This window comes from Fusarium oxysporum, chromosome 2, assembly GCF_000149955.1.
Source record: "Fusarium oxysporum f. sp. lycopersici 4287 chromosome 2, whole genome shotgun sequence".
Taxonomy (NCBI): Eukaryota; Fungi; Ascomycota; class Sordariomycetes; order Hypocreales; family Nectriaceae; genus Fusarium; species Fusarium oxysporum.
Window position 1 is genome coordinate 1,857,296 of NC_030987.1, and position 17,243 is coordinate 1,874,538.

At 48.7% G+C, this 17,243-nt stretch overlaps 5 protein-coding genes across 9 annotated transcripts; 1 reads left to right on the forward strand and 4 right to left on the reverse strand.

Moving 5' to 3' along the window:
- Positions 1 to 2: 2 nt before the first annotated feature.
- Positions 3 to 4,885, reverse strand: FOXG_06211 (Ca2+-transporting ATPase). 3 transcript variants are annotated; one of them, XM_018384769.1, is made up of 3 exons: positions 4,325 to 4,885; positions 975 to 4,243; positions 3 to 924 (listed from the first exon to the last, which is right to left on the reverse strand). In XM_018384769.1, the coding sequence occupies exons 1-2, from the start codon at positions 4,363 to 4,365 to the stop codon at positions 1,519 to 1,521; spliced, it is 2,766 nt and encodes a 921-aa protein (XP_018241923.1). In that variant the 5' UTR covers positions 4,366 to 4,885; the 3' UTR covers positions 3 to 924; positions 975 to 1,518. The 3 variants fall into 3 exon arrangements, with proteins under 3 accessions (XP_018241923.1, XP_018241922.1, XP_018241921.1); XM_018384768.1 differs by having other exon boundaries at positions 3 to 4,243; XM_018384767.1 differs by having other exon boundaries at positions 975 to 4,885.
- A 4,286-nt stretch (positions 4,886 to 9,171) lies between these two features.
- Positions 9,172 to 12,236, reverse strand: FOXG_06212 (uncharacterized protein). 2 transcript variants are annotated; one of them, XM_018384771.1, is made up of 4 exons: positions 12,108 to 12,236; positions 11,109 to 12,042; positions 10,998 to 11,063; positions 9,172 to 10,890 (listed from the first exon to the last, which is right to left on the reverse strand). In XM_018384771.1, the coding sequence occupies exons 2-4, from the start codon at positions 12,002 to 12,004 to the stop codon at positions 9,576 to 9,578; spliced, it is 2,277 nt and encodes a 758-aa protein (XP_018241925.1). In that variant the 5' UTR covers positions 12,005 to 12,042; positions 12,108 to 12,236; the 3' UTR covers positions 9,172 to 9,575. The 2 variants fall into 2 exon arrangements, with proteins under 2 accessions (XP_018241925.1, XP_018241924.1); XM_018384770.1 differs by having other exon boundaries at positions 11,109 to 12,212.
- A 48-nt stretch (positions 12,237 to 12,284) lies between these two features.
- Positions 12,285 to 14,449, reverse strand: FOXG_06213 (uncharacterized protein). Of its 2 annotated transcripts, XM_018384773.1 has the most exons (3): positions 13,605 to 14,420; positions 13,266 to 13,547; positions 12,323 to 13,214 (listed from the first exon to the last, which is right to left on the reverse strand). In XM_018384773.1, the coding sequence occupies exons 1-3, from the start codon at positions 14,039 to 14,041 to the stop codon at positions 12,731 to 12,733; spliced, it is 1,203 nt and encodes a 400-aa protein (XP_018241927.1). In that variant the 5' UTR covers positions 14,042 to 14,420; the 3' UTR covers positions 12,323 to 12,730. The 2 variants fall into 2 exon arrangements, with proteins under 2 accessions (XP_018241926.1, XP_018241927.1); XM_018384772.1 differs by having other exon boundaries at positions 12,285 to 13,214; positions 13,266 to 14,449.
- Positions 14,450 to 14,569: 120 nt separating this feature from the next.
- FOXG_06214 (uncharacterized protein) lies at positions 14,570 to 17,134 on the forward strand. The gene is made up of 2 exons (XM_018384774.1): positions 14,570 to 15,146; positions 15,197 to 17,134. Exons 1-2 carry the CDS (start codon positions 14,898 to 14,900, stop codon positions 15,653 to 15,655), a joined length of 708 nt encoding a protein of 235 aa, XP_018241928.1. The 5' UTR covers positions 14,570 to 14,897; the 3' UTR covers positions 15,656 to 17,134.
- FOXG_06215 (uncharacterized protein) lies at positions 15,644 to 17,169 on the reverse strand. Its single transcript, XM_018384775.1, has one exon. It carries the CDS (start codon positions 16,964 to 16,966, stop codon positions 15,713 to 15,715), a length of 1,254 nt encoding a protein of 417 aa, XP_018241929.1. The 5' UTR covers positions 16,967 to 17,169; the 3' UTR covers positions 15,644 to 15,712.
- Between the last annotated feature and the right edge of the window lie 74 nt (positions 17,170 to 17,243).

Here is a 17,243-nt window from a genome sequence, read left to right on the forward strand (position 1 = left end):
GCCCGTCTAGTAAATCTTAGTTATTATTATGATACCTTGGCTTCTTGCCATCACCTCGCTCAATCCCAGCTGTCATTTTATTTTGCAGAGACCTTTTATTGTTGTTCAATCGCTCAAACTCTCTCATGTCGATTCCATGCTAACCAGTTCTATCGGTACCCAAAGCAATACTAGAATAAAAAATACCTCGCACGCACTCAATGTCAAGTCAATCCACACTACAGCAACTACCTTGGTGAGTCACTGTGATCTCCGTCATTGTCTGGCCGCATCTTTGGTTGCCAGCCCGCCGCTACACCTGCTGCCACGATACCTGCCATCACCGTAGGAGCTCCCAGTGCAGAATTAGACCGTGACCTCGTGGATCTAGGCCTCCTGCCTGAGTTGGGTGTCCCAATCGGCGACCCTTCAAACGGATTCTCCTGGATTGGCGTTTGCGGTGCGTTGAGAGAGTTGGATCGAGAATGAGAAGGGCTTCTAGACCTGACCATCTCAACCGCCTCCTTAGGGTGCTGGATTGCAAACTTGAGGTTGTTCAACCGTCCACCCTTCATGCGCCGAAGGAAGTTGAGCTCGTCGCGGACATCCGCCAATGGCTCGGGGTACATGCTCATCTCCTCGTCGGATACCGTAAGACCAGGCACATTCTTCGCACGCTGCTTAAGGAACTCGGGAATCAAAGCCTCAAGGAAATGGTCAGGGATAAGGCGAATGATGACGCCGACAGGAATAGAGAGGAAGCCAAGAACGATGGCCATGGCCCAGAGCTCGCCACTCTGCTTCTTCTTAGCAATCTGGAAAGCTTCGCCGCCAACGAAAATGATCAGGATCTGACCACCACACATGATAGCGCTGATACCAATAAAGAACCAGTTCTTGGTAAGGCCTTCGAAAATGTTGAACTTGTTATCCAGACGACGGTTACTGTATACGTTAGGAAAAATTCAATTTGCATTACAAGAGGCGGCACTTACTTCCATTGGTTGAAAATCTGCATCCAGACAAACGTATTGAAAACCAGTGTCTTGATTTCCTCGGCGCTCGGTTTCGGCTCTATTGGCACAATTGGGCCCTGGTAGTAGAGGACGAAGGTAATAACGAGTTGGTAGATAGATTGACCGAGGATCATCTTCCACATAGTGACAGATATAATACTGGATCCCTTGGGCTCGGGCTTTCGGTCCAGAACACTGTCGTGGGGAGGATCGGTGGCGAGGGCGAGGGCAGCAAGTGTATCCATGATGAGGTTGACCCAGAGCAGTTGCACGGCGGTCAGCACAGATGACTCTTCGTTATTAGAGACAGCTGTAACAAATGTGAGGATAACCGCAGTGATGTTGACGGTGAGCTGGAATTGAAGGAATCGCTTGACTGCATCATTGACTGCACGTCCCCATTTCAGAGCTTTGACAATGCTGGTGAAGTTATCATCCATCAAAATAATGGCTGAAGCTTCCTTGGCGACCTCAGTACCAGAGATACCATGAGAAGCGACATCGTCATCTGAGAGCAGGGGCGTCATGTACCGTCACCAGTAACAGCAACTGTCTCGTTCTGTCCTTGAGTCTCTTCACCAGGATACGCTGTCTTCGGGGGATGATCGTGCCAAAACATGCAGGCGGGGAATGATATCCTCTTGCTCCAGCTTAGAAAGGTTGCGGAATTCAGGTCCCTCCATAACAATAGAGTTAGGCTGAATGATGCCGCACTCCTTTGCATGGCCTCAGCGGTGATTTTGTTGTCACCGGTAACCATGCGAACGACAACACCAGCCTGCTGGCAGAGCTTGACAGCTTCTGGGACACCTTCCCGAAGAGGATCTTGGATACCGACGACGCCAATAAAGGCCATGTCCGAGAAAAGATCATCAAAGACAACTTCGTTACCGCCATCGACACGGCCGGCATTCTTGGGTGGCCATGAGGGGAAGTCCTTGTAGCAAATGCCGATGGTTCGGAGTGACCTTCTCGCATAGCTCTCGATGAGCTGCTGAACAGTGCTGACATTATCATCGGACATAGGAGCAAGGGAGTCGTCGTTGGCTGGGTCACCAAGTACTTGAGTACACTTGGAGAGGATGATTTCGGAGGCGCCCTTGATGTAGAGACGTGCACTACCGCTGGGGCCCTGAGTAACGATACCCATGCACTTGCGGCCAGAGTCGAAAGGAATGAGCTGCAAAACCTTGGCGTTCTCACGCTCCTCACTCACGGGACCCATGCCAAGATGAGACTTGGCGAGAATGAGTAGGGCAGTCTCAGTCTTGGAACCAATGAAGGTCTTTTCTCCGTCTACCTCGCCTTCGAAAGCGGTAGAGTTGAGTGCAATAGACTTGAGCAGAAGGTCCTTCACAGGTTTGCTGAGCATCTTGGCAAACTCGGAAATGCCAATATCACCACTAGTGTCCACTGGGGTAGAGGCACCGCTGGCATCTCCAGAGGATGAGCCACCAAAACGGAGACTTGTTCCAATAGTTCCTGACACAACCTGCATCTTGTTTTGGGTCAAAGTGCCGGTCTTGTCAGAGCAAATGGTAGAGGCATTTCCCATGACCTCACATGCCTTGAGGTGTCGCACAAGGTTGGCATCCCGAAGCATTCGGGTTGTCGCAAAAGCCAAGGCCAGGGTAACAGCAAGGGGTAATCCTTCGGGGACAGCAACCACAATAATAGTAACGACAACAATGAAGATGTTGAGGAATTGCTGTCCTTTTTCAGCGGGTGTATCATCAGAAGCCGGTAGCCCAGCCAGGAACTTGATCAACAGAGCAATGAAGAGCGCAAGACCAGCAGCACTACCGAGCTTAGCGATGTAGGTAGCGATAACATTCAGCTTCGCCTGTAGGGGAGTCATCTCAGGATCCTCGTTCAATGACATGAGAGTTTTGCCGTATGAAGAGTAAACACCAACTGAGGTAGCCATATAAGTGCCAACACCTTCCATGATGCGAGCGCCAGATTGGATGAAAGGATCCATCTTCTTAAGGTCGTCATGGTTCTCGATGGCGTTATAGACAACCTCAGAAGCCTGTTTTCGAATAATGTCTGATTCGCCAGTGGCCTGAGATTCGTCACATTTGACATTGAAGCCCTCGATCAGAACTCCGTCGACCGGTACCAAGTCACCCGGCTCAATGTGAATCACATCACCGGCTAAGATGTCAAAGACAGAGAGTTCTATTGTCTTTCCTGATCGAATCACCTTGACCAGACGGTCCTGTTTCTTTTTGTTCAGTTTCGTGAATTGGCGTTCCTTTTGGTAATCGTTTAAAGAACCGACAATGACGACGATGGCGATGGCGACAATAATCGCAACGCCTTCGACCCACTCAACCTTGGGCTCGCCCTCCTCATGCTTTTGGCCAAAGCTTTGATACAGGCCAACTGCGAGACTGACTACCGCAGCGATTGATAGCAGAATCAAAACCTTGTCGTTATAAGTAATCCACATAAGCTCCAAAAGGCTCTTGCCTTTCTTCTCCGGTAACCTGTTGTCCTTGAAAACACGTAATCGGTCGGCAAAACTATCGCCTGTTTGCGCTGCAGGATGATCTTCGCGGGGCATCTGCTTCTTAGATGTTGCATCCTCAAATGAGATCTTGCCGGTCAGGCTCTTCTCATCCATACTCAATCCGGCCTTTCGATCAGATCTTAAACCCTTCTCAATACCATCAATGCCACCTAACATATAAAAAGCCGAAAGACTCTTGGGGTTGAACATTTTGTTCATCTGGCCAGGTGTAAAGGCAAAGGGGTTGTTTTCCACCTCGAAATCTTGCTCTGTGCCTGTATCTGGTTTCAAAGCGCTCTCATCGTTGGTAATCTTCTTGTGGTCGTATTCGGAGCCTTTCAGCGTATCTGTCTGTGTCGAGTTGGACGCCACAACAGTAGTATCGCCTTGTGAAGAAACGGATCGAGACATGTCGTCAGAGTCGACTGAGTTTTGTCGCGATCGGTGGTTCATAGGCACAGATAGGAATCCAACACCGCGTTCACCTGATCTTGATGTTACTGGGCTCGAGACATTGTGGGGACTTGTTGGTCTGCTGTCTCGATTCTCAAAGGCCATGGATGTGTCCAATTCGGGTCTCGAAGGTCGTTGCGACATGCCGCTGGTCGATACAGGGTCGGCTATTGTTGTAGGACTAACTGCATCGTCTTGCATGTTGGAAGGATGTGACTCTTGGGGCGGTTCGGTAGAAATATTAGGGTTGACAGCGGTGGTATCAATGGTGATGGTCGGGCTGGGATGTTGATCAGCATTCACCAGTTGATAAGGGTTTGAATCACTGGAGGCCCCTTGAGCCTCTGCCTCAGTCACGTACGCGCGACGCCTCATGGGCGGATGGTCATCGTGATCAGCCATACTGGGTCGGGCAGTGCCGCGATGAGCGACAGCCTAGAGTTGGAGGCCGGAGAATTGACAGCGAACCAGATTTGAGGCTATGCAGCGGCAAAAGTGTTGTCGGTAGTGAGGTAAGTTAGTGTATTATGTTGAGCAAAAGGGAGCTTCAAGGGAAGATGAGGGCGTGGAGCCAGGAGCGCATGGGGCGATGTTGTTTAGATGGAAGTAAAGGAAACTGGTATTAAGAAGAAGCCTCAAGGGCAGAAAGAAGTGGAATGATTTAAGGTATCTGTAGAATAAGCCCCCGAGAACTTAATCATGGCCAACTTATCCTCGACTTATTAAACAACCAAAAGAAAAGGTTAAGTTGAAGATTGAATTGAGGAGAAATGCATCAAGTGGAGGGCAATGGATGGGCATCCAATGTTTTTCGCCTCGACCGAGCTTGCTTCTCTCTGGTCCAGTCTTCAAATTGAGGCAGTGCAAAGCGTCGACTGTTGCTGATTGGTTAGCGAATATCACTACGGGTGTGTGTATAGAGAGTTACGTACCTGAAGGGTATTGAGGTGGAGCTCCCGTCCGTCGGTCGGTGCAAGGACCGGGCAGGCGCCGAACGAACGGAAGACTTTCTACCTTGGGACAGAGTAGTATTCACAACTCCTGGAGCCAGATCTTAGGCATTGATTGCACCTAGAGACTTTGAGCAATACAATGGACGAGTGAAAGAATTTCCACACGCGGAGACAGGTTCCTGCTATGTGTACAAGGACGTACTTGCACTGTGCTATATTCCCGATCAATTTCAACCATAAGGTGGTAGCAAGCTCTATTGCTGGCTCACTCTTACTTCAACTTTACTTCAACCATAGATCCTACGGCTTAACAAAAGATCGCCTTATCCATATCTGGCTCGCTCATGCCTCATCTTTCTGTACAGTCAATTCCGTCGACTCCACGGCCAGGGCACTTCACTCGTGATGGACCTTTCCTCGGCGGCCTCGCACCCTTAACGCCTTTGGCGCTTGGAGAGGGAGGCTGTGTTGCACATACTAGCTTCAACATAACTCAAACTCTGAGTCTCAGAGTCACGGGTCCATGATGAGGTGAAGAAGATCGATTTGGTGACGTTCATTCAGCTTCGTTTGTCGCGCTCAACAGATTGTGAAGCAGCTCATCATCCCATGTCGCCACAGTGCACACGCACTCGCACTCGCGCATGATGATCCCGTCTTGGCAACGTCTAGAAGCTCTGGGGAGAGCCAAGACTCTAGCATCTATCGGCCTGTAGCGTTCCTGGACTGCCTTGTCCTGAGTCGTCAATGGCACGATTTGGCGCCAAGCCCACACGCTTTTTGAAACAGTTTTTTACATAGGGAGAAGCACGAATTACAGTGATTGGTGGTCAAACGTTGACTAAGTCGGTATTTCCAGGGAGGGTTTCATAGCATGTTTAACGCCGTGATGTTAGTTACCATTCCTGACTCAGTGCATCTGCACCTATAGTCGGGCAAACGAACATTATCTCTGAGATTTGTATCCGTAAATCTGTTTTCGTTTGTACCAACAGGCAAATGACGTCTCACGAGTCACTGCGCATCGTGGCTGGTAGCGAGATGAGCAAGAACAATAGCTTGAATAAGCCCCAGTTCAACGTAAATGCCGGAAAATCCTAGGTATACTACACACTGGTATGGGCGAGACAGTGGTCGACATGACGACGCGATACTATTCTGACTAGCCGTGGATCCTGTCTTGGTCCAGTTTTCGCCCCTATTAAGAGCCCAGGCATGAATATGGATGTCACTGCGGCTAATCCATGAAGTCGTGCTTGAACCCCCCGTCTTTTCACATTCAAAAATGTCTTCTTAATCAAGCAACTTCCCTGGTGAGACGGACGCCTACGGCTGAGAGAAGCATATAGGTATCGAGTCCGGGTCGGACTACATAAAGTCCTATGGGCAATTTCCTTGTAAATTGGATCCTCTCTATCCTTGTCCCTTAGCTGCGGGCTCTTGCGTAGTCACACGGCTGATGAGCTTATTTGCTTAGATTGCTCAACCGTGCATTCCGGCTTTGAAGAGAGTCACACATTCAGCAACTTGAGGATTCTGACGGCATGTCATGGGAGCGTTAGTTTTTTCGATCACCGCGATAACTTGACCAGGGGTGTGGATCATAGCCCTCTCAATGTTGAGAAACAATAGTCCTCTTCAAAGTCGTACTGTACCAGGGGATGTTTAGTTTGTTACACTAGGATTAGAGCTCGGATTTGATCCTGTCCAAGTAACCTTGAATCGAGGAGCTGTAAACCCCATAACGCTATTTATTAACCATCCAATCGTATCGTTCTTGAGACCCCACTGCTCGGGTCAAGCTTCGTTTTCTGATATTTGGAGCCTTGTCCTTCATGTCACTAACGGGAAAGAAGCGAGATTGGCTGGGCAGGCAACTTTGATATGAAATGAGCCAACTGCGTCTCCTCGATGACAACCCGTCACACTTGAAAAACACATTTATCTCGAAGGACCTTGATTTCTCTGGTAAGGGAGATCAAGGCATTGACATCTTGACATGTCAGGCTTGGCATTACTATGCCGAAAGGACCTCTCGTATCTCCTTTTTATGCCCGTCGCGTGTCACATGTCGATCATGAACAAATGGAGGTTTTGATCCCTTAAACACGAGGCTTGGCATGGCCGAGGCCACTCTTTTCATCAAGGTCGGAATAATTATTGGAGACTGGCCCATCATACAAAGTTTTGATATGTAGGAACTCTGCGATGCTATACGGGCAGCCGGAGGCCTTCTTAAGTATAATGAAAACTTGAATGTGGCGGGTGGCACTGCACAGCCACACATCTCACCAATGGCCAGGCTGTTGGGGCTTGTGTCCAGATCATGTTGAATAGAGCAGATCGAAATACTCAAAATGGGTGCAAAATGAGTCATGAAGCACCGCTACTGTCGCTGAAAGCGTTCGTTATCAGAAATCACCTCAAAAACAGTATTTTGTCTCAAATTCAACGATGATCAATTGTCGTTGAAAAAGAGTTGTTCACGTCTCATTTAGGAAACGAATCTTGAATTGTTCAGCCAATCAAATTACACTTTAGATCTTTGCCCAGAAATCTTTCGTCTGGCAGCTTATGCAGCAAGGGTCTTAAGCCATCTAGCCAAGCCGAGCCAAGCCAAGCCAAGCTGAACCGAGTTTAAAAATCCTGGGCTGATTCAAATGTTAGTCAACAGGTGAAGTATATCGTAACCATATAATGAATGGCTCTCATTACGTCTGGTGGCATTACTCAGCCTCATCGGCTAATTCCAATAAGAGCCATTGTTTGCGAACACGCGATGCATGCACACAAGTATAGAGTGGTCTCCCGGTATCTTCCTTGCCTTCTTACTTTCGGCCTGGTGTTCGCCGTGACTTTACTCTTAGTGAAATGACTCGGCCGGTTAACCACTCGGTAGTGTCTATAGCTTCGCTACCCTACTAGGTACTTAGTTGGCCGAATAGTATTGTGCAAAGCATATGCCTGGCGAGCCAAGCGGCGGCTCAACCCCAACAACTACCCTCCAGCTACTATCACGTATGACCCAGGAGGCAGTGCTTTTGACATCACATGTGATGTAGTCTCCCTAGCCAATTGTATTACAAAGTCTGTCTGTAAATCCGCAGAAGTTGTTCGACTAGACTACAAACTGAGCCCAAGATTTAGCTTTATCTAAGCCACATTCAATGAGAACTTGTGGTCAGTTTCAAGGTTCGGGTGCGTCACTACGATTCATGTAATTTATAACCCAGCCCAGCTTACCATGGGAAATCAAAGTTTTTGTGTTTGACTACTATATTAGAGAGATATGCAAAATGTGTTTCAATATGTATATTCGGTGGCCACAATACATATACATTTCGCCTCCTGCACCAGGATATTGGACCATGGGATCTGCGAAGCAATGATTTATGAGGACACAGGACGTATTAGTTGATGTCCATGTCCATTTCGCTAGCACGTATTCGTCTTTGAAGTAACGAGGCAGAATTGAGCCCAACTTGACCAGTCTAACCCAGGATTTACTAGCCACTTTGAAACTGCAAGAGAAGACGGCAAACTGGAAAGTCTTGATAATGCCTTGAGAATGTCTCATAAGCCCCGTGAACTACGAGGCCGGTTTCATATGAGTAGAAGGGGGAAGAATACTGCCATGAGCTGTCACATCCCGAGCCTGGCGCAAACAACGTGGGAAGCCTAAAATCTGGGAGAGCATGAAATGGCCTGATAAGACTAATCTCCGGTTTGCGCCAAAGGATTAAGTGTATTTAATATGACACTATCAAAATATGACCGTACAAGTCTTGCCAAGGTCCTGGCAAGATCCGGTTCCCAGCGGTTGCACGGAGTACGACGGTCCTTGTTTGTCATATCTCGCGATTCAATCTCACGTAAGTAGATTTGCGCCCTAGCAAACAACAAAAAAACCCTGACGTATCTTACATGATACTCCCTGTAGTGAAACTCACAATTACAAAACCCATGCGATCCGGAACGTAGCATCGGGTTTCATTTCGTGGGAGAAACCTTTTTCAGTTGCATCATCAGATCCTTCGCTACTATCATCGCACAGCCTCCTTGTCAACTAAAAGTCCCATGCTTCGTTACGGCACAGCAAAATTCAACTTCCTTATTGATGAATTTCCACAATTTTGACTCTCTTGAATTTGAGGATTTACAAAGAGACGTATGCTAAGAGAAAAATGGCTCTTGGGGAATCCTGCTTTCAACTCCACCGCATCGTGGCTGTGTATTTCCAAACACCAATCAGAGGGATCCGTTTCTCCTCTTTGGACGACACTTTCCTATATGATAGACTTTTAACTGCTATTAAGTTACGGTGAGAAATGGTACATGTGCTATCTGGCCCTGTCTAGCCTTGCGTTTGCGGATTGTGCAATAACGGAATCGTGGTGTTCCGACATTGAGCAGTCCCCGGTGTCAAGATGTTGATCAACTATTGCGATGGGCTATGCTACGCACATCTAGACCATAGTTAGGATCAGTCGGTTCTATCGGTGCTACTTGAATTTCACTGGAGTAGCATGATGGCATGATAAGTGCAACAAGTGCAAGGTGTGAATGTAAAACAAAGAACTTTTGAACTCCCTGAGTAGAAGGTGTTGACGACTAAATCTGCCGCACTTTTCGTGACTCTATCTTCATCAACCGTACGCCTTATCGTCGTCCCAAATCCACCTTACGGACAGGGACCATGTCTTCGGCGCCCTCTTGGTCCTTGATCGAATTCTCAACTCCAAAGAAGGGTGCAACTCCATGTCTCAGTACACCTTTCCAGAACCCAGACACAATCTCTTTCAAGTCGCCTCCAGTCTGCTTAAAGTCGGGGAACGCATTAATCTCAAGCAGCCAAGCAGTTCCTTGGGCATCCACAAGGAAATCTAGGCCATATACCTCGAAGGCATTGGGCAGCGCCTGGAAGTGGATAGGCATGGCCTTTGCTGCAGCCTCGAAGATCTCTCCAGTTACCTCGCAAATCTGGTGGAAGATATCATCGCGCATATCGCCTGACAAGGGCAGGTCCCAGAAACGGCGCACAGTGTTTTCGTTTGGTGAATCTTGAAGACATGTGTTTGTAAGGAAAGACTCGATATCCTCTGGTGCATCTGACGGCGCAGCATAGGGCTTTCCAGCAAAGAGTGCCAGCATGTGCTTGTAAACCCAGACATCAAGGCTTCCTGTGCACATCACGTAGGTGCGAATGTGGAACTTGCGCTTCTCGTCGTTGACAAGAAGGGGCGGGTGAATATACGGCTGCGCAACAAAGTGTCGCAGATGCGAGGTCATAATGTTGTCGCCGTCGTCATCCTGCCCAGCAACATCCTCCTCTTCATCATCAGTGTCAGGCTGGTCCTCCTCCCAGAGGTCAAAGATATTCTGAAGCTCATCCATGGAGCTGAAGAGTCGAATACCTTGGCCGCGATCACTCATTCCTGGCTTCAGGATCCACCACTCCTTATCCTTGGGATTTGACTGTTGTTCGTTGCGTTCCATACTCTCTCGGAGGTCAAAAGCTTCCACTAGAGCATCGTCTAGAAACTCGGCGAAGTCGACTTCGAAGGCTTCACTGCGCTTGATGTGAGACGCCAAGACGGACTCGGGGTGCTTTGCCACCCAGTGATCGACGGTAGTGGACAGAAAGTGTTTTCGGATCAGAGCCTTTCGAATCATATAGCTGTTGATTAGAGTCGTACGCTCATGGCTGGCGGCATACTCAAAGTCGATGGCCTCGTACGCCACGATCTGTAATATATTTCCTTCTGAGGGGACGATCTTCGCAAGAGCTGGCTCATCAGACTCCGGTACTTCAGTGATTACATTGAATATGCCTTCGGGGAACAGTGAGTTGAGGGCGGAGAGAATGAGTGGTTGTACGTAAGAGTCTTCGTAGGAGATGACAGCTTGAATCGAGGGGCTCTTTTGCCTCAATGCCACCTCTTGCTTGATTTGGCTTGCCTCTGAACCTGAGTCCCTTTATCAACAGTAAGAATATGTCTATTTGTGGTCTTGGTAGAATACAGGCATTGTGCTTCTCTCCTAGCTCTGCCCACCACATATCATTCGATCGAGGACACTTACAGTTTGAGTTCCTGCTGGTTCCATTCTCCAGGACCATGCATGAAGTTTGCCTTAAGAGGTGTGATGCTAAAATAGTCAATAATGGAATTTTTCTCGTAGCAAACGACGTACCTTGTCAATCCCTCCTTCACAGTCCATCCGTCGTTGCCCGGGCCAGACTCTTCCACACTCTTGTAAACATCAGTGAACTTTGGCGCCCACTTGAAGTGCTTATGGGTATGCCCTTTTCGTGAGCTAGGCCGGGCGGCATCATCCACCTCACCCCCAACACCCTCACGTATCCTCTCCTCTTCTTCGTTCTCGTCTCCAGCCTCGCCTTCGATCTCTTGGAAGCAGCCACCTTCTCTCCAGTAGTTCTGCAAAACGTTGGTCCATATAGCCTTGTTGTTCTCCAGCTCCTCTACCAAGGGCACATTAACGCTGTAGAGGTCTGCACTGCCATCTGTGGGCCATTGATTGTAAAGTGTTTCGATGACCTTGACGCTGCGCCGGCAAGCTGCCTCGATGATAACTGGGTCATGGTTTCGAGTGAAGAAGGCGAAGCTTAGCGCAATGGATTTCTTCTGGCAAACAGCCGCCTCTAGAGCAGCACCCAGCGTCCCCGAGCTAAGGGCAAAGACTGCTGTGGTGTTTCTGCCGTAGTTAGGCCCACTAACAACAAGGTCGATAGGCCCTCGATCTTGGAAAAAGTGATGAAGACCAATCTGAACGCAGGAAGCCGGCGTTCCATCAATCAAAATCCATTCCTCGACATCTCCTGAGGGGGAGGGTCGATGGTGAGTGGTGCCCGGAGAGTCCTCACCGTGGATTACTTTTGAAGGGCGGTAGTACAGAGGCTTGAGAGTCTGCCCAATCATATGTGCCTTCCCGATCCATGATCTCTGGGTATGAGGCAAGCAGACTGAGACGGCGTGGCCGGCTTGCTGGAGCTGCTGAATGAGACAGTGAACGTAGGGAGAGGAGTGTGGTGATGGCGGCCCATCGTCATTCGTGACGAGGATATGCATCTTGACCTATAGAGAAGGTGTCACAGGGTCCTTACAATCTGGTCTAGTAGTCAGTATGTCTCTTTTCTAAAGAATACGCAGAGAAGAGAGAGAAAGGACTCACTAGATTGCAATGCCCGTGAGATACGTAGAGTATTTGATGAAATCAATGTCAGGGTGAAATCGCAATGAGGGGCACGTGGGGCAGGCATGCAGAGTCAGAGAGAGCGCTAAGCACGTCAGTACGTCACAGCATGACTTCCAATTGGGCTTAATGTTCACAGGCACGGGTGTCAGGGGGGGACTCATGTAATTATCATGAACTTGTCTTTTCTTTTATTCGACTACATCATGAAAAAAAAAAATCTACCTAAAAACCGGGGCTCACAGAATCGAATACTTCCAGAGGGAAACCCCTTAGCGAACCAGACCAGCCGTACCGAACCTTCTCAAATATAATAAACCGAAACAGACTTGGCCTTCCATCCTCTCTTCCTCTTTCGAGGGCAGGTATCAACAATAAACGCTGTCTCTCAATGCAATACATGCCATCGACCCTGTCGGCCTATTAGTCTTTAACGCGCCAATACCGTCCAACGCCAAAACCGGTACGAAGTTCCTTTGAAAGGCAATAAGTAGGATTAAACCATATGCAGAATTATTGAAGTTCATGGGGCAGCCACTTGACCGAGATGTGACACCGTAGTAGAAAGCAAATGCGACGCCTATGCACGGGGAGGGATTTCCTTAGATGCGGGTACGCTTAGACTCCCTAGTGTCGACGCTGTCTGCGGAGCGTTTGCGCGATGGTGATTTAACGACACCTTCCTTGGTTCGTCGCCAAGAGTCGAAGGGGCTTCGCTTTCCAGGCGGCTTGACAGGAGTACCTTCGTCAGGCAATTTGTTGGTGGATCGAGTAACTCGTCGAGTAGACGGTGGTGAAGCGGGAGCAAACCTGGGTGCTTCAGGAGTGCAAGCGCGTTCTGGCTTAGACGCAGATGGAGTTTCTGGGACATGTTGCTCCTCATCATTCTCCTCGACGTCAGTCACAGCCTCCTCTTCCTCAATCTGCTCATCCGTCTTATCATTGTGGAACAAAAGACGAGGTTTAATGGAACTTCGAGTTAATGGGCGGTTGAGATGAGCCTCAGGATCCTCTTCTGCGGCTTGACGCTCATCCCAATCATCCATCTCTTGCTCCGACCACTTGCGGAAGAATCTCTTTCCACGGCTGTTCGAATTAGCGTTTGCATATTAAATAATTGGGTTAAACAAAACTTACAATGTGTACACCATGCCATCCTTGCGATCAGCAAGATCATCGACAGTCTTGATGCCTTCTCCAGGAACCTTGACCTTGCGCTTGTCGTGACGTTTAGTAGTCTCAGGTCGCGGTGCATCGCTGAAGAATGGGTTTTCCGATGTAAGGAAAGGATTCTCTTGGCTCTCGTCACGAACAGGTACTCGATCCCGGGTATCGGTGAAGATCTCAATAGGCTCCTCAACCTCTTCCACGGAAAAGCTCTCCATCGAGATGCCGGTGTACTTCTTGGAAGCTCGTTTCCTAGGAGTCAAAGTCGCTTCATCGGCATCGGAACTAAAAAGGTTGCGGGCGACTGACTTGATGTGTGCGGTTTTCTTTTCTGTGGGTGGTTTTTGGGGAGTCTTTGATGGTGTGGGAAGCATGCCAGTGGCACCAGCAACAGAAGAGGTAGATCGCTCATGAGTGCGACGGCTCGCACCATCGCGAGAAGTTTCCGCCTGCATGTTTTCTGTTGCACGGCGAACGAAATCACTAGCAGGCATGCGCTTCTTATGCGGCAAGGGAGAAGCGATGGCAGCGCTCAAATGCTTGCTTGATTTTTTGGCAGTATGCGGTGATTGAATTTGACGATGTGATGCGCCGGGTGATGGAGACCTTGTTCGTCGTGATGAAATTCGTGCAGATTTGCGAGGAGTAAAAGGTTCCCAGTTGTCCTGGTATCCGAGACGAGGAGTTGGCGGAGTGCGGATGCGGGTGGGCGGTGGAGGAGTGGTAGAGCCGTGATGGTCGGCCATTTTGATGGGCAGTGAGAGGCAGTGGCAGTCAGTGTTGACTATCGATTAAAACAGTTGAGGGGCGTTGCTGGAATATTAAGCTTATCCCTCGGAGGATAGTCTTGACTTAATACTAGGAGCTTGGTCTCGATGGCTGCCAGGTCTACCCGATAGGATTGCTTCGAATTGGCCTCGTTGACTGACGTGATAAACAGCGCAGTTGACTCGGGAATTACAGCTGTCGTCTTGAAAGGGGGTATATAGTCTTTGGGTATAGCAACAGAAGAGCTCAATGATGGAGGTCGCTTGCTAATTGATGATAATGGCAGATTTAGAGATGAGAGTTTGTAGGGTAAGATGTTTACATTTGAATAGGAAGAATCAAGATGAGAGAAGTGGCTGGGACAAAACTACCCTGGAGTGTGCACCAGCCTCCCAGCCTCCCTATTCTCTGGTTGTGCGACCAGGTTTTACCCACTAAAAGATAGGTCCACTTGCAACCTAACCGCGTCCGTCGTGTCAGCAACCCCTCCTGACGCGTCTGTTACGCGACAGATTACGGCCAATCAATATGCAGCCACGAGCTATGAGTTTAAATCAATGGTGGGAACAATAGCGGTGCCCCTCATGAATTAAACAAAAGCTGCCATTCCATAGCAACCCATGACAATCAATTCAGCAAGCGCCTACGGAGCACAGTGACCCTGCATAGGTACGCCACAACGTCTTGTACACGATATTTGAAACGTGGACGTCTCGAAACACACGACCTCACTGCGACCATAGACCGGCGCTTCCAACGTAGTCGGTCACTGATACTATTCTCAACAAGCTGGGCCTGCTTCTACTGGATTGGATGCCATAGCTGTCTGCCATAATGGCTGACGATACAACTGAATATACAGAATCCAATATCTGGGAGTCTCCCGGAAATGATGATGGCCCACCGACCTCTCGACCCAGAACTCCTAGAACTCCCAAAACCCCCAAAACGCCGACACAAGAACGCCCAGAGCCCATCGACCATGAGGCCGCATTGCGCAAAGAGCTTGAAGGTGTCCGGAGCATAAACGAGTCCATTGAGGGTGTCATCTCAACCTTGGAACGTGCAGGGGGTAATATGAACGTATGTTTCTCATTGCATCGTCAAGTGTGTATATACTAAACCACCTACAGACTGTATTGAGCACAGTGAATAATGCTTCCGTTCTTCTCAACACCTGGACACGGATACTATCCCAAACCGAGCATAACCAGCGACTAATTCTAAACCCTGCATGGAAAGGCGCAACAGAGGATATTGCTGAACAAGAGGCTGAAGCCATTCAAAAACAGCAGGCTGCTGAGCGAAGAGCTGCCGAAGAGGAACAAAGGCGCGAGGAGTTGCGGCAGCGCCGGGAAGAAGAAGAGGAGAGACGAAGGCTGGCCGCAACTGCACCTGCACGAGGAACCAGAGGAACCAGAGGAACTAGAGGGCTCAGGGGTACCACGAGAGCACGAGGCCGAGCTGCCATCACGAGGAGTGTTAGCTCTAGCTATACATCCGAAAGCACTACGTCGAGCATACCGAGCACTCGCGGTACCTCAAACATTGGTCGAGGATTTGGTGCGCGCCGAGCGAGGGGGACTAGATAAGCCAGAACAGGTTCATCTCACGTTTTAATGACAGATACCCAATAGATATTCTTATTATTACTTCTTCTTGAAAAAGTCACTCATCTTTTTCATGCCCTTGGTGTTGACTTTCTTGAGATCCCGAACTCCCCTGCTCTCAAGCGATTTCTTTTTCTTTTCCTCCTCCATCTTTCTCTTCTTGACAAAAGCCTCGTCCTCTTCCTCGTCCAAACCACGCTTGCGAGAGTAGTCGATAGAGTGAGCAGCCATGGCTTCGGCGCGCAATTTGCTAAGCTTAGCCAGGTACTCGTCCAGAGGCGAGAAGTCCACAATAGTCTCCCTTTTCAGCATGTCCTCTAGTTGAGCTGTAAGAGATGGGGCAATGTAGCCTGAGCAGATGAAATTAAAAGCAATCCGTAATCTCTGAAGATCTATTATTTCAGGAGATGCCTCAATAGCACTGACAATATTTTCTGTGGTTGTCTCTGCAGTCAAAGAGGTGGCTGCGGTAGAGGTTTCAGATACTTCTGTTTCTGTCGTTGCAGCAGTCGATTGGGAATCGGCAGATTCCGAATTAGATGCCTGCGATTCTGTCCTTGTTATTGTAATCTCTGTCGTTTCTCGCTTCTGTACGAGTATAGGTGCTTCCAAAGCCTTCTTCACGAACTTCTCCTCCATGCTTGGAGCAAGTCCGCCCTCGCGCATTCTCTTTGCTTTGTCTAGGACGACCTTGACGAGTTTACTCTCATTTATTCGGAACATGTTCTCATCTCCTGCTTCAACAGTATCGCAAACCTCGGCCATTCGGCTCTCGATGAGCTTCCGTGTCTTGTCGCATCGCACGATTTCAGATAGATGTGACGACCCTTGTGGTAGCTTGTCAAAGTAGTCGTCACTGGAAAGAAACAGCCGCTTTCCTTCTGAGCTCTTTGACTGGGTTTCCGTCAACGCTGGGAGGACCAGAAATAAGGGGTCGATTGAAGTCGCTAGAAAGAGATCCTGGCCCATGGATACTCCAGTCTTCTTGACGCTATCCGTAGAAGAGTCTGATGAAGTCTCGATCAGCCAACTTCGAGGAGTCGTGTTTGGTATCGCAACTTTGGTGAATTCATATATGCCTGTCTCTGGACACACGAGGTATCTCGCTGGTCGACCATGTCTAGGATTGGGAAGAGTGACGATGCGCGCTTCGGGGGTCGCTTTTGAGGGAAGTATGAAGATTTTCGAGGGGTTCTCTACTCGAGACGACAGACTGAACTTGGATGAGGTAGATTTAGGTTCTGAGGCTTTCGTATCAGCTGCAGCAGCTTTGGTTGATCTTGTCCTTGCCATTGCAAGATTGTATGGAAAATAATTAAAAAGGAATATGAATATGCGCAAAGCTACTCGTTTATAGAATCCAAAGGAGAAAATGTACCAAGACAGATGCGTTGATGCTCTCCAAAGACAATTATGTGGTCTGGTAGAAAAGCTAAAAGAAATGATACTCGTGCAACAGACAATGTAATAGTGAATTAAACACGCTGAGACGCGTTTGTACGCGACGGTTGCAGGGGCTACATATGAGAGAGACTTACCGTATTTAGGTTAGTGGATATTCAAGTATAGT

Coding starts and splice junctions, on each gene's coding strand:
- FOXG_06211 (XM_018384767.1), bottom strand. CDS start 4,365: ATGGCTGATCACGATGACCATCCGCCCATGAGGCGTCGCGCGTACGTG.
- FOXG_06212 (XM_018384771.1), bottom strand. CDS start 12,004: ATGCATATCCTCGTCACGAATGACGATGGGCCGCCATCACCACACTCC. Junction 11,064..11,108: donor GTGAAGGAGGGATTGACAAG/GTACGTCGTTTG, acceptor TGACTATTTTAG/CATCACACCTCTTAAGGCAA. Junction 10,891..10,997: donor AACCAGCAGGAACTCAAACT/GTAAGTGTCCTC, acceptor CTGTTGATAAAG/GGACTCAGGTTCAGAGGCAA.
- FOXG_06214 (XM_018384774.1), top strand. CDS start 14,898: ATGGCTGACGATACAACTGAATATACAGAATCCAATATCTGGGAGTCT. Junction 15,147..15,196: donor GTGCAGGGGGTAATATGAAC/GTATGTTTCTCA, acceptor AACCACCTACAG/ACTGTATTGAGCACAGTGAA.
- FOXG_06215 (XM_018384775.1), bottom strand. CDS start 16,966: ATGGCAAGGACAAGATCAACCAAAGCTGCTGCAGCTGATACGAAAGCC.
- FOXG_06213 (XM_018384772.1), bottom strand. CDS start 14,041: ATGGCCGACCATCACGGCTCTACCACTCCTCCACCGCCCACCCGCATC. Junction 13,215..13,265: donor GATGGCATGGTGTACACATT/GTAAGTTTTGTT, acceptor TAATTCGAACAG/CCGTGGAAAGAGATTCTTCC.